The sequence below is a fragment of the Epinephelus lanceolatus genome, chromosome 5, assembly GCF_041903045.1.
Source record: "Epinephelus lanceolatus isolate andai-2023 chromosome 5, ASM4190304v1, whole genome shotgun sequence".
NCBI lineage: Eukaryota > Metazoa > Chordata > Actinopteri > Perciformes > Serranidae > Epinephelus > Epinephelus lanceolatus.
The window spans coordinates 6,909,181-6,922,685 of record NC_135738.1 but is presented as its reverse complement, the minus strand read 5'-3'; the positions used below and the strand labels follow the sequence as shown (position 1 = coordinate 6,922,685).

At 43.3% G+C, this 13,505-nt stretch overlaps 2 protein-coding genes across 2 annotated transcripts in view; both read right to left on the bottom strand.

The window, feature by feature from the left end:
• Window positions 1-13,505, bottom strand: part of slc7a10b (solute carrier family 7 member 10b) — a 43,288-nt gene that overhangs the window by 13,038 nt on the left and 16,745 nt on the right. Inside the window, exons 4-8 of the mRNA XM_033635985.2 lie at window positions 10,419-10,544; window positions 10,180-10,333; window positions 8,938-9,061; window positions 6,755-6,858; window positions 6,570-6,666 (exon numbers count right to left, since the gene is read on the bottom strand). Coding sequence (XP_033491876.1) covers window positions 6,570-6,666; window positions 6,755-6,858; window positions 8,938-9,061; window positions 10,180-10,333; window positions 10,419-10,544 — 605 coding nt within the window. The remainder of the gene's footprint in view (window positions 1-6,569; window positions 6,667-6,754; window positions 6,859-8,937; window positions 9,062-10,179; window positions 10,334-10,418; window positions 10,545-13,505) is intronic.
• LOC117262833 (nuclear factor 7, brain-like) lies at window positions 1,018-3,627 on the bottom strand. The gene has a single exon (XM_033635986.2). It carries the CDS (start codon window positions 3,279-3,281, stop codon window positions 1,884-1,886), a length of 1,398 nt encoding a protein of 465 aa, XP_033491877.2. The 5' UTR covers window positions 3,282-3,627; the 3' UTR covers window positions 1,018-1,883.

Sequence of the window (13,505 nt, the reverse complement as noted above, 5' to 3'; positions counted from 1 at the left end):
AAAGTAATATTGAAATATGACATTACATGCATGTTGACTTTCACCAATAAAAGTGCAGTTTTAGGACCAGATGACCTTCAGTGACCCCTGTGGGGGAGTCATAGCACTACAGATGGACACAGGACACAAAATGTGACCTGTGAATATCAGCAGAGAAAATGTGGGATTCATTTCTTGCAGTGCACTGTAATGTTTTATTATTCACACTTTTATTGATTTTAACTTAACTGTAACTTCTATTCTTGTATTTTATACCTGTCTTAGTAGATTTTAACTTTGTATTTTCTATTCTCCAGTTCTCTAATCAATGTCCTTTTATAATGTGTTTTTTTTTTGCACCTTGTTTTGGTGATTTTGATGTTTTATGTGGAGCACTGTGAATCGCTTTGTTGCTGGAATGTGCTATAGAAATTAAGCTCAGTGTAAGTTCGATCAGGAAGACCTTTCTTGTGCTTATTCATTCATAACTCTCTCCATCCCACTCCCACTGCTTCCTCTAATCACCTGACTATGGGTGTTCACTCTTCTAGTTATCCAATCACACTTTGCCACGATATCTCTCAGCCAATGAAAAATTTTAAATCTGCTCTCTCTTCTCTGCTGTCAGCCATCATTTTAGGCAGAACTGTCGCACCCGCCTCCACCCTGGTCACCTCCAGCCATCGTATCCAGAGTCCAGGTCAAGCTCAACAAAGGCTCACTCTTCTACTCATCCAGATGATCATCATTTCTCCATCTTCCTCTCATGGCATCTTCACCACTTCTACCACCACCAGCGTCTAGACCCCGGGGGGTTCCCTATTCGACTATGGATTCATTACCCTCCTTAAATCAAACCATCTCTACTGGGTCTAATTGCCAAAGATATTTCCACATTTTGCATTCTTATGTGCACATGTTAGTAATATCTTTTACTATAAAAACGTGTCTCTCCTGATTGAAATAAACTTGCCTTGCCTTACATGTGACTCTCTGTTGTTACCACACCAGGAGTAGCCTGGAACATCAGTCTGATCATCATTTGATAAATGTCTTTTAATTACTTAAATTATGTCAGGGTTTAAAGTCTACAGCAATCACATTCTGAGTTTACAGTTCAAACTAGTCCGACCATTAATGTTCCAAAGTACAAGGGACAGACAAAGGATGGACTATGCTTATAGGCAGACTCTCCTCAGTCTCCCACCTGCAGACAGTGAGCCTGCTTGTGCTGTAATGACTTCAGGGTTGGTTTGCTTCATCAGTCGACATGAAAAAGTCCTTTCCAGCCAGTATCTCCTGAAGGAGCATTTGAAAGTTGAGCTCAAAGATCTGATCAGTTTGGGACTTGGCTGATCTCTGGTAAACCCCTTTAAAAGCCGTGTTACTCTTCAAGTTTTGTTAACGCTTCAGCACGGCCACCTTGTCCCCACCGTACCAAAGGCAGCTTTCACCACCCCCAGACCGGTTCTTGACACTCACAGGCTCATTACTACAACAATTTCTGGTACAGTATCTGTTTGTAACTTGCCTTGTTTATTGAAATCGTATTAGTTTAGACTGCATTTAGACCCCAGCATACACCTGGTGCCCAGCAGCCATCTTGCTTAAAGAAAGCAGATAGGATATTGTATTTTAGAAACTCAATAAACGTTCTGATTGGATCGTTCAGAGGCATAAAAAATGACATGAACAAACACAATCTTAAATAAATTATTTTAAAAGATACTGATTGTTGCTAGATTTTATACAGTAGATGTCATCCTCATCACCATGACAACCAACATCACCAAGACAACAAAGTCACATGTTCCTCCAAGTGTCAGTGAAGGAAATTCAGTTTGTCTTGAAATAAACATGAACTGATTCATGTCCATCATCATCATCATCATCATCATCACCATCTATTTCTGTTGTTCTACAGTCACAGAGACCTTCACTGGTAAAATCTTCAGTGGGACTTTACCCACACTGTCAATGAATGGAAACATCCTCTCAGTGAAAGTGTGTGTGAAGGTGTGTATGTGTGTGTTAGTATCAGGATCATAGAACGACAGCTTTTGTCTCGTAAAGTCCAGATTCACTCTGATCCTCTGGAGCTTCTTCTGCACTAGGGGATCGGTGACTGGATCTGGTGGGGAGAATGCTCTGTATTCACCTACACAGAACCATATTCTCCATAATCCAGACTGTATGGGTTCCTTCCTCTGGACAGACTCTGCTAACACACCCAGTGACCAAAATTTACTGTCTCCAACCTCGACATCCCAGCTGTGAGTCCCTGAGTTAAAGCCCTCAGAGCCCAGGACAGACCAGTAGTGACCATCAAACCTCTCTGGATTATCAGGAAGCTGCTGTTTCTGTCCTTGTCTCACACTGGTCAGATCTTCAGACAACACAACTCTTGGATGAGCAGTGTTTGGGTCCAGAATCACAGGAGTGTAGGAGACCACGTCCTTCATCTTGTTCCAGATGTTGAAGGTCAGGTTGCCCAGGTGTTTGGCCTCGTCTATCAGAGCTCCTGAGGGCAGCTGTGGATCATCCAGCAGGGGGCGCTGCTGGACTCTGTCCACTGCAGCCTTGTAGTTGAGCAGGAATGAGACGTCTTCAGCTCTCAGCTCGTCCTCTGTGGCTCTGACTGTGTCTGAAAGAGCTGCTATCTCTCTGCTCAGAGCCTCCATCTTCTCCTTCATCATCTGACTCTTCTGCTCCTCTTCCTCCCTCAGTGCAGCCATCCTGGCCTCCTCTTCCTCCTCAAGAAACTGGTGAAGCTTCTTAAACTGCTTCTTAATCTGCCTCTCTGTGCGTCGGGCCTGGACCTGAATGTGTTCTGCTGTTTGATCAAACTTCACTTTAACCTGTTCAAAATCCTTTAACTTCTTCTTTAAGGGCTCCAGAGTTTCCTGAAGTTCCTCCTTGTGTTGTCGTGCAGCTTCATCGATGGGTTTGAATCTGTGGTTGGTGTGTTTATCTGAATCTCTGCAGACGAGACACACCGGCTGCTGATGGTCCAGACAGAAGAGTTTGAGTTTCTCAGAGTGCAGACTGCAGAGAGCCTCTGAAGCTCTCTGATCTCTCTCCTGTAAGAAACTCTCACAAAGGTTCTTTAACACCAAGTTAGGAGGTAGTCTTTCCTGTGAATGTCTTCTCTTACAAACTGGACACTCCCGTGTTGGTTTCTCTCTCCACCAGCTCTGCAGACAGTCTGTACAGAAGCTGTGGCTACATGACAGGATGACAGGATCTTTAAAGATGTCCTGACAGACAGAACAGCAGAAATCTTCCTCTAATCTTGAAGCCATTTAGTCTCTGAGTGAAGCTGACACACAACAGGCAGACAGCTCAGCCACTCCCTGTTCCCTGAAAGTTACTTTCACTTTGAGTCTTTGTTTTCTTGTAAAACTCTGGTTCAGTGTGTGCAGTCAGCAGCTGGTTGAAGTGGTCATATTCCAGTATTCCCAGTATTCCCTCCTGTAGCTGACCTCTCTCAGTGAAGTGGTTGTTTTGGTTTGAAGGTAAATCTTATCGTCCGTCTTTCAGTGTGTGTGTGTGTGTGTGTGTGTGTGTCTGTTTCAGTGAGGCAGAATACCTTCCTGTTTCCTGGTTTTTCTCAAGTGAGTCATCTGATGGGCGGAACTTCATTAGGTACTGTACACTACTTCTGTCTTTGTATGTATGTACTGCATTCACACAATAAATTATTCAAAATTAAATTCTACCAAATAATCTCAGCATGCAAACTAAAATCACTTTTTTCTTCAAACTAAGAAATCCTGAGATTTTCATCTCCAAGAACATCATGAATCCAAACCTCAGGCCCCATATACACCCGGTACAACTAAGTTAATAATTGTGACCATGACAACAATAACCACTGTACAGCGTTTTGTTCTCCATGTACAAAACAAACCCTTCACACTAAATAAAATCTATCTGTAAAGAGGACTCTCTACGACCTAAAAGCATCACAGACCATTCAAACATACAGAGGAGTCCTCGCAGCGGAGTGAGGTCGTTAGAACGGGCCCTAGTGAACACTAGTTACTGGTTATGTGCTTGAATTCGCAACCGTATAATCTTATCGTCTCGTCAAATAATCACAGACTTGACATTGGATAAGACCAACAAACATATTACCCAGAAATCATCACTGCATGTGTGTATATCACAAAAGTACCAAAGAAAAATGCATTTTTAATGTCTCCTAGCTATTTACGATCAGAAGGACAATATAACTATAAAAAACAAAACACTGTCAACAGTTATTAAGTCCCAATGTCTTCAAACGAGTACTTCCAAATTAACAGTGTCTTAGCTTGTTACTGTTGCTAAAATTGTTCACATGTGTTGCCATATTAAACTACAAACATTATTAATCATAAATAAACAAGTTTCAACCATAAAATGTGATCAGGTTTTGGACCTTGTCCACTTTTGTGTTGGGATCGGCTGCAGACTGACTTGGCAGAGATGGCTGCCATCTTTTACATGGATTAGTGTATTGTGGTCTTACTGCCACTAGATGGCACAAAAAAGTGTCCATGGACGAGGACAACAGGTCTCAGTAGTATGAACAGAGGTGGAAAGAGTACTGAATATTTGTACTCAAGTACAAGTACTGTTATATTGCTTAAATTGTGCTCAATTACAAGTAAAAGTACTGGTGTTTAAAAAATACTTAAAGGCGCAATAAGCGAAATTCATCATTTCTAGATTGAAGGAATTAAAAAATTGCTATGTGAAGAACTAGAGGTGTAATTTCATCTGGAGTATAGCATGACCTCACACACCCTCTCTCTGTGTTGATCTCCAGCCCCTTGTTTACAAGCCGGTCCGGCTGCGCGTTCATGTGAATCTAAATATTCTAGTTAAAATAAAGCTAAACACAGCAGAGACCGAGAGTGAGTGAAAGACATTGCTAACTGCTAAACTAAGCTGGCTGTTCAGGTTTTATTTCCTCGCCCCTGTGGTGAATGAATCTGCCTGCAGTGAAAGTGGGGGCTAACCAGTGCTTCCTCCTCAGGCTCCACTTCACTCAGCTGCTAACACAGCCAGTTAGCCTCCGCTAGCTTCCCAGCTAGCGGCTCTCCGTTTGGATCCAACCGGAGCACCGAGTCCTGGTTTGTTATTCAGGTTAATGTGGGAAGAAGCAGCAGGTATATGAAGGTATATGAGTGAAGCGGAGCCTGTGGAAGAAACACCGGGACCGTCTGGATGTGATAGTCCGTGGAGGTGCTGCGGTACTCGCCGGCACAGACGAGGCGAGTGGGGGGGGGGGTGTTGGAGAGCAGAGGTAGAGGGAGGAGTGGCTCATGACACACTTTGTTTTGCTCTACAGGCAGTGCACAACAGCAAACCTAGCAGTGAAACGATTTCGCTTATTGTCCCTTTAAGTAAAAGTACAAAGTACTCTTCTCAGAAACTACTCAGAGTATTAATTACTTTTATCCGATTGATGTTTTATTGCGTCGTCAATAGCAGGCATTCGATTCGATTCACCTGTATAAAATATCAAAAACAGCTCACCTTATACAGTGAAATTACTGCAATGATATGCCTATTATGAGGCAAGAGTGTAAACACATGTCACACACATGAATACATGGGGCTCACTGACTCCACAAGAGTCACAGCTTTCCAGTCAGCCCCAATTTATCCAACTGTAATACTGTTTAAGGACCCCAATATGCAGGAATAATAAAATAGAATAAGCGAAATTACATAAATACCGCAAAATAACCGCGTGGGTTTTGCACAAAACTGCAAGGGATTAGAGTAAAGTGGATGTGTCTGTAAAGGGGTAACGCTTATCATACGAAAACATTTTCCTTCAGGTATCTTGAAGTAAGAGAACAAGGGACCCCTTGCTTGTGCCCTGTTGTCCATGCTAAACGTTAGCCTGAATTTGGCGCACTATTTACCGCCCCTTACCGACAAGCTAACATGACATGGTTAATTTTCATGGTTAATATTTCATATAACATAGCGTCACTCTAGCACAAAATATAGGCCTGCTGAATGTAGGCCTGTGAGTATTAAATGACTGTCATAGATTAATTGGCGCGGTGGCGATCGGACATCCTTATTGGCTACAAAGATGCAGATGAAAGGTTTGAATATTAATTCAAATTGTGGGCATACTCAGTAGCGACTTATGATTTTAAAAGTAGCAAAATAGATTACATGGTGTAAATTGTACTCAAGTATGAGTAAAATTACACACTTGAAAAAAATACTCATAAAAGTACAAGTACCCAAAAAAATCTACTTAATTACAGTATTTGTAATTCGTTACTTCCACCCCTGAGTATGAAGTATAAGGTCAAGTAAACCCAAAATGTGATGTACTCATATGAGGACGCAGGGTGTCAGGAGGAAATGAAACCAACTTTTTCTTCACCAATAGCAAGTCTGTCCTCCAAATTTCTATTAGTACGTTTTTTTAAATATCTTTGTGACAGTCAAATCAACCATTATGTACATGAACAAGAGAGACAAGATAAAAAAAAAAGTGTTAATAGACAGATGCGTCATCTAGCAGAAGCAAAACAGCTGAGATCAGTGTATTATTGATGTGAGGTTGTACGTACGCAGACCAGCAGGGCAGGGATGGGTGTGCAGTTCTTATAATGAATCATGGCCAGCAGGCTGGGCAGGTGACCCTCTCTGGCTCCGGAGAAACACAACCTGCAGGGACAAACATCAGGAGGCCAATCAGCAGCCATGTCAAAGCAGTGTAGGAGCATAAAGGAGCAGGCGGACCAGCAGGCCTCACCTGGAGGAGGTGAACAGGTAGCCGTTGATTCCCCCGAAGGTGGACAGAGCCACGGAGATCGGCATGATGACGGAGAACATTCCCAGCAGCTTCTCTCCGAATGTCTGAACGGCAGAATGACAGGCAGAATCACTGATGTGTACAGGACTGATTAACATCGCAACATGACGGGTCGTGTTTTTCTCTCCTGTTGAGTGTCTAGTTTTAAAACTGCATGCTTTTAGCCACACTGGTGTTGAGGGACGGCTATGAAGTGTCAAGACACTGAACTCTGAGAAAATGCTGCAAAGTAAGAAAACTTTCAAAAATATAAAATGTAATTGTTTATTTTTATCAATTTAGAAAAAGCAAAGTGAGCGAACAGAGAAAAAATCTACATCAAATCAATATTTGGTGTGACCACCCTTTGCCTTTGAAACAGCATCAGTTCTTCTCTGTATACTTGCACTCGGTTTCTGAAGGAACTCGGCAGGTAGGTTGTTCCAAACATCTTGGAGACCTAACCACAGACCTTCTGTGGCTGTAGGCTGCCTCAAATCCTTCTGTCTCTTCATGTCATCCCAGAAAGGATGGCATTGAGATCAGGGCTCTGTGGTGGTTGACCATCACTTACAGGACTCCTTGTTCTTCTTTACGCTGAAGATAGTTCCTAATGACATTGGCTGTATGTTTGGGGTTTATGTCCTGCTGCAGAATAAATGTGGGGCAAATCAGACGCCTCCCTGACGGTACTGCCTGATGGATAAGTATCTGCCTCTATTTCTCAGCATTCAGGACACCGTTACTCCTGACCAAATTAATCCTCCATTTGCAGAAATGTAGCCCCAAACTTGCAACGAACCTCCACTATGCTTCACTGTTGCCTGCAGACACTCATTATTGTACTTCTCTCCAGCCTTCGGCAAACAAACTGCCCTCTGCTACAAATATTTCAAATTTTGACTCATCAGTCCAGAGTACCTGCTGCCATTTTTCTGCACCCCAGTTCCTGTGTTTTCATGTATAGTTGAGTTGCTTGGCCTTGTTTCCACATCAGAGGTATGACTTTTTGGCAGCAATTCTTCCATGAAGACCGTAAGTGCTAATATCGTAGACAACTGGACTTGCTTGCGTTTCTTGAAGACGTTTCGCCTCTCATCCAAGAAGCTTCTTCAGTTCTAAATGACTCATACGAAGTTGCAGGCTATAAACCCTGTGTGGGTGGGAACCCTTGCAGAGTTGTAGGGGTCACGTGAGCTCTTAGTTTCAGAGTCGTTAAGGTCACAGTGTTAGTCGTTGACCCACCTGGCCACCATGTGAGTCGTCAGGGTCAGGTGGGACCAGGGGTGAATGGGTGTGAAGTCATCTGGGGAGGGATCCCAAGACTGCATTGTAGGTGGGGGATAAGTAGTGTCGTAAGCCACCCCCTCTGTTTAACGATGGTCGTTCCAGCTTGACGTAGATGGCTTCTCTTACTCCTCTTTCAAACCATCTTTCCTCCCTGGCGAAGATGTGCACATTGCTGTTCCATGAAGACCACTTCTGGCCAGACTTCTCCAGACAGTAGATGAGTTTTGGTTTCTGCTGGTTCTGAGCTGATGGCACTGCTGGACATCTTCCGATTTAGAATCTGCTGCACTAAGTTTCTTTAGCTGTCCACTGCGTGTACCCATTTCTTTCTGCTTCTTCAAAAGAGCTTGAACAGCACACATTGAAACCCCAGTCTGCTTTGAAATCTTTGCCTGGGAGAGACCCTGCTGATGCAGTATAACTTCCCTGTGTCTTCTTGCTGTGCTCAGTCGTGTCATGGTGTATCACCTGTGACATGAAACTGCCTTCCGCAACCTCACCTTGGTAGCAGGGTTTGGCTGTTCTTCACCCAGTTTTAAGCCTCTTACACAGCTGTTTCTGTTTCAGTGAACGACTGTGTTTCAACCTACATATGAAACTGATGATCATTAGCAACTGTTTGGTATAATTGGTTAATCATACACCTGAATGTGATCCTACAAAATCCCTGACTTTGTGCAAGTGTACCTAGAAGAATTGATGCTGCTTTGAAGGCAAAGGGTGGTCACTCCTAACATCGATTTGATTTAGATTTTCTTCTGTTCGCTCACTTTGCATTTTGACCTAAATTCATCAAAGATAAATCATGATTGTGACCATGTTGCCACTGATCATCATTCAGCCACGTTACTCACTACAGCCACGGCATTGGATGACAGCAGCTCTTCGGGCGACATGGAGGAGAAGTAGGCGATGTTGGTGAGCGTGTACACAAAGGTCACCAATGGTATGGAGATGTAGATGGCACGAGGTAGATTCCTGACCAAGGTCACACACCATGCACAGATGATACAGTCAAAACCAAAAAAAAAATAAAGCAATCAAACATGCATGAAAGTTGGATTAACACAATCATAAAAAGGAGAAAGTGTCAGCAGCACACAGCCGGTGTGGGCGGAAAATACCAGCTGACACAAATCTCTCTGATTACTAATTACATTTCCTGCTGCAGGAAGTCATGAGCAGTACACCTGGTTCTCTTTTGTAACTCTTGGTTATAAATGTGAAAAGTACACCGGGGTGAAAATGCAAATGAGTTAATACACAAGAATTGTTAATACTCCAGGGTTTCATCCTCTGAAAAATTGAGATGCATTTAATAATGTTTTAAGGCGTTTTTTCAATAAAATTGAGGGGGCAAGGGAAATTTGCTAAAATAGAGTGATGGTGTCTCAGATTCGAAGCTTAGTATTATGGGCATTCAGTGATTATGTTGTGCTAACACAGCACCACATGATTACTACTATCATATTTTGATGCTTGTTAATTATAACAAAATAATTTGAGTTTAAATCTGGTACCAAACTGAGAATTATGAGCTCTAACAACATAAAACATCACTCAGCAGAAAGTGTAGATGTAACAACTAAAGACAGATATAAAGAAAATAGTTTGACAGTGATTAGTTTGTTTAATCTGCTCAAAGAATGTGGTGTAAAAAAAGACTATTCATTTTAAAACAAGCCAGGAAACAGTCCTGTACACAATGCCTCGTAAAATGTCAAATTATGATTTTATACTTTTGTTTTTGTACCAATCAAAGAAACACAATATAGCATGTTAATCTGAGCGCTTCAGAGGTGCTGATGGGAGGAACCAGACTAGCTCTGTTGCTCTGTTTCCAGTCTTTTTGCAAAGCTAAGTTAACCAGCTGCTGGTGCCAAATTAATATTTAACTAATGAACAGATATCAGAGTGGTATAAGCAACTGAACATATTTTCCACCATGTCAAACTATTCCTTTAAAATTAGATTTAACTGGCACTGAAAAAGCCCAAAATGTCGCCAACAATCTGAACAAGCAAACAAAGAAACAAGCTGAGATGAAAGCTGGACATTTGCAGCACTGGATGATGATGAGAAGCTTAAATATTCACCGTCTGGGTTCAACCACTTCCTCCGTGACGTAGTTGAGGAAGTTCCATCCACTGAAGGCGAAGGAGGCCTGCAGGAAGGCCAGAGCGATCTGACCCACCGACGGCGTCCTGTCGAGGGAGAAGGCCACCTGGGGAGTCAGCGCCTCGTAGTTCCCTGCAACATAAATCACACATATGAGTGGTTTCTTTATTCACTTCAAGGAACAGTGGAGCTTGAGCCTGAACACTGAGGATGTTACCATTGCAGATCTGGACCAGGCCGACCACGATAATGAGGCCCAGGGCCATCAGCTTCCCCACCGTGAAGACGTCCTGGATCCTGGTGGCCATACGAACACTGGAGCAGTTCACCCAGGTCAGCAGCACTGAGCAGAGAACAGGAACACAGCCAATACAGTCCATCAAAAAGTCGTTGAGTTATTTCAGTCTGGATTGGGCCCGGGTTCAAAACATATTGTTTAATTCTGGATTTTTAAGTTTATTTGACATTCAGAAAGCCACACAGCAACCCTTCAGCATGGTTTTCTCCCTCTGTGTAAAAGGATGGGAAATTTTGGGGCGTTGCCATAAATACTGGCTGTATCTATTCCTCAAGCTCTCGCATTTTGCAAGATATTCACTTTTACATAGATCCTACATTTCCCATAATGCCACTCAGCATCACCTTCTCATTAGATTCCGGTAAACGCCAACATCTTCCAACCTCCATGCCTCCAGTTTGGAGCTTTCTGTTATAAATTTGTGTTTATTTATTACTATGTTTGTCTCCAAGCGCAAGCTGAGGTAACCCTGATGACATCACAATAGTATGACATCATGAAGGTTATGTCATCATACTTGCAAAGTTCATGCAGAGCAACCCAAAACTTGGCCTGGACAAGAAAATTGACTTTGACACGCTACAGTTGGAAGAGTGCTCCTTTAAATACATCAGCAGCAGTACAGTCACCACACTGGCGAAGCGGTGCTGGTGCTCTTGCCGGCGGTGGGCGGCAGCAGCCAGTTGCCATGGGAGGCAGCAATGTGGGAAACGGGCGAGCGAGGGAGGGCATGATTGTTTCACCTCGTCCATCATTGTCACCGGCTTTGCCCCGCTCTCTCTCATGGTGGCCTCGCTTCCCGGCACAAAGACGAGCTGTCAGCCCCACAAAACAAACCACTTCCGTTGCGAAGAGCAAACAAAACGTGGCCCCCCACCACTCCGAGGAGGCCGGGCAGAGCTCACGTTTCAGCATCCAGCTCCAAAAACAAGTGTGAATGATGGCGTCAGAGGCGAGGAATCACACGCTGAAGCCCCGCCGTTTCACCCCACAGACGGGATTTCAGGCCAGACGTTATTTACTCATTGATAAGACAAAGAGGCCGTGTGGATTAATGGTGTTCAGTGCAGGTACTCTCAGGCAAGACACCAAGCAATTAGGCAGCACTGACAGGTCCACAAATGTGAAGTCAGCTCAGGGCTGTGCAACACGGAGGTCCTGAATGAAGTCTGCTTGGCCTGTCCTGCCACTTCTCGCACTGGCAGTCCTTAAAGTCCTCATGCAGCATTTCTTTTTTTTTACACGATCAATTTTTGATGGGAACATTTAAATTTTTGAGGAGTGAAGAAGCTCTCTGCTGCTTTCACGTCCCCTAAAACTCAGCGGGATGCTCTCGACATCTGCAGTTACTTCAGGTTTTGCTGATGGTAATGCAATCATCTACTTTTTCCTTTTTATATTAAAAGCTTCCACTAAATATTAACATGCAACGAAGAGTCTGTCACCTTTGAGCCCTTTGCTATCTGTTCAAATCCTACTGTACATCTTGTACAAAGCACCAGCATATGTCAGGCGCTTGTTGGATCATTGAATAGTGTCTGAAATGGAGCTGCAACAATTTGTCAATTAACTGATGAGTCAATGAACTGAAAATTAGTTGGTAACAATTCTGATCATCAAATAATGGTTTTAGTAAACTCAGTTGCCAGAGAAAAATGATGTCATTGTACATTTCTGCAGACTACAGATTGCACGTTATGTAGTGGATGCGTTGAAAGTTTATGTTTTGCAAACACTGTGGTTAAGTTATGGTGGGTTAAAGATCACGTTTGGGCTTTAAATATCCAGTTTTGGGGGCAGAGTCTTGGCTGGAAAAACAGCGATGTCTCGGTAAGAAACAACTGCTTTTTGTGTCACTATCCCAACAGGAAAAGCAGCGTTGAACACTTTCTTGTGGTTCTTCTGAAGACTGGGCTCTTTATTCTTAAGCAAAAGCATTTGCTGGTGTCATGCTTCTTAAAGGCACGCTATGCAGGATTTATTGCTTACTGTTTGTAAACACAATATCAGACTTAGCCACTCCTCCTCAGCCCAATGAAACTTTACGGTGAAGCCCCGCAACCTATTCGCCTAAAATCGCGTCTGCCCTGCACTGCTGGTCGCTTCTGGCTGCAGCTGAATTGGCTGTCTTGATGTGAGCACCGTCTGTATTTTTCAAATTGCCCCACCCTCTCGTCACGCCACTACCTTGGTCCGCATCGCAGGTATCCCAGCGTGCTTTGTGCAGAAAATCAGGGGCTTCCAATACGCAATGAATGGAAGCAAATTCCTGGTTGCATGCAGTCGCACACCGTGGGGCATGCACCGTGAGAAAGCAGCGATGGTAAAGTGAACTAGAGAGTGAATGGAGATGGAGCAGCATTAACCAGAACAAAAAAGAGAATGAGAAATGTAAAAAAAAATTTTTTGATTGTTTCACGGCGGTTAAGTTCTAAAGCACAAATAAACACCTCTGCACAACCTGCAGGAAGCTGCTGCATTGCTAGACTTTGTACCCTGTACCCTGCTTATCTGCTCTGTGTGTACATGTGTGGCCCTCTATCAAACAGACACACAGACCTGCAGCTCAAATCCACAGAACAGAGACTGGCGAAGACAGCGGTGTATCCTGGGGTCTCATTTACAGACACTGTGTCAGCACATAACAAAGCCTGAAAGAGGCGTACGTCACTTTCCACGCAAAAGCTGTGATCTACAAAAACAGACTTGATGGAGACACTTTGACCTACACTTACAAACATTTGGAGACAGGAAATTAGTGACGCAGATGGTGAGGTGGAGCCTGATTGTAGAAATTGTCTAAGACTTTTTGGTGCACCCCAATTTTGGCTTTCATCCATCCATACATTTTTAATATAGATCCTATGTATTGTTTTATAAATGGACCCCTGGTCACTATGTTTTTATACAGTAGTCACGACCTCGCGCTGCTATTGGCTGGGGGCTACACACCTCTACCTAAAGGCTGACAGCCAAAAGCATCCTGAACAAACCCAAATAAGAAAT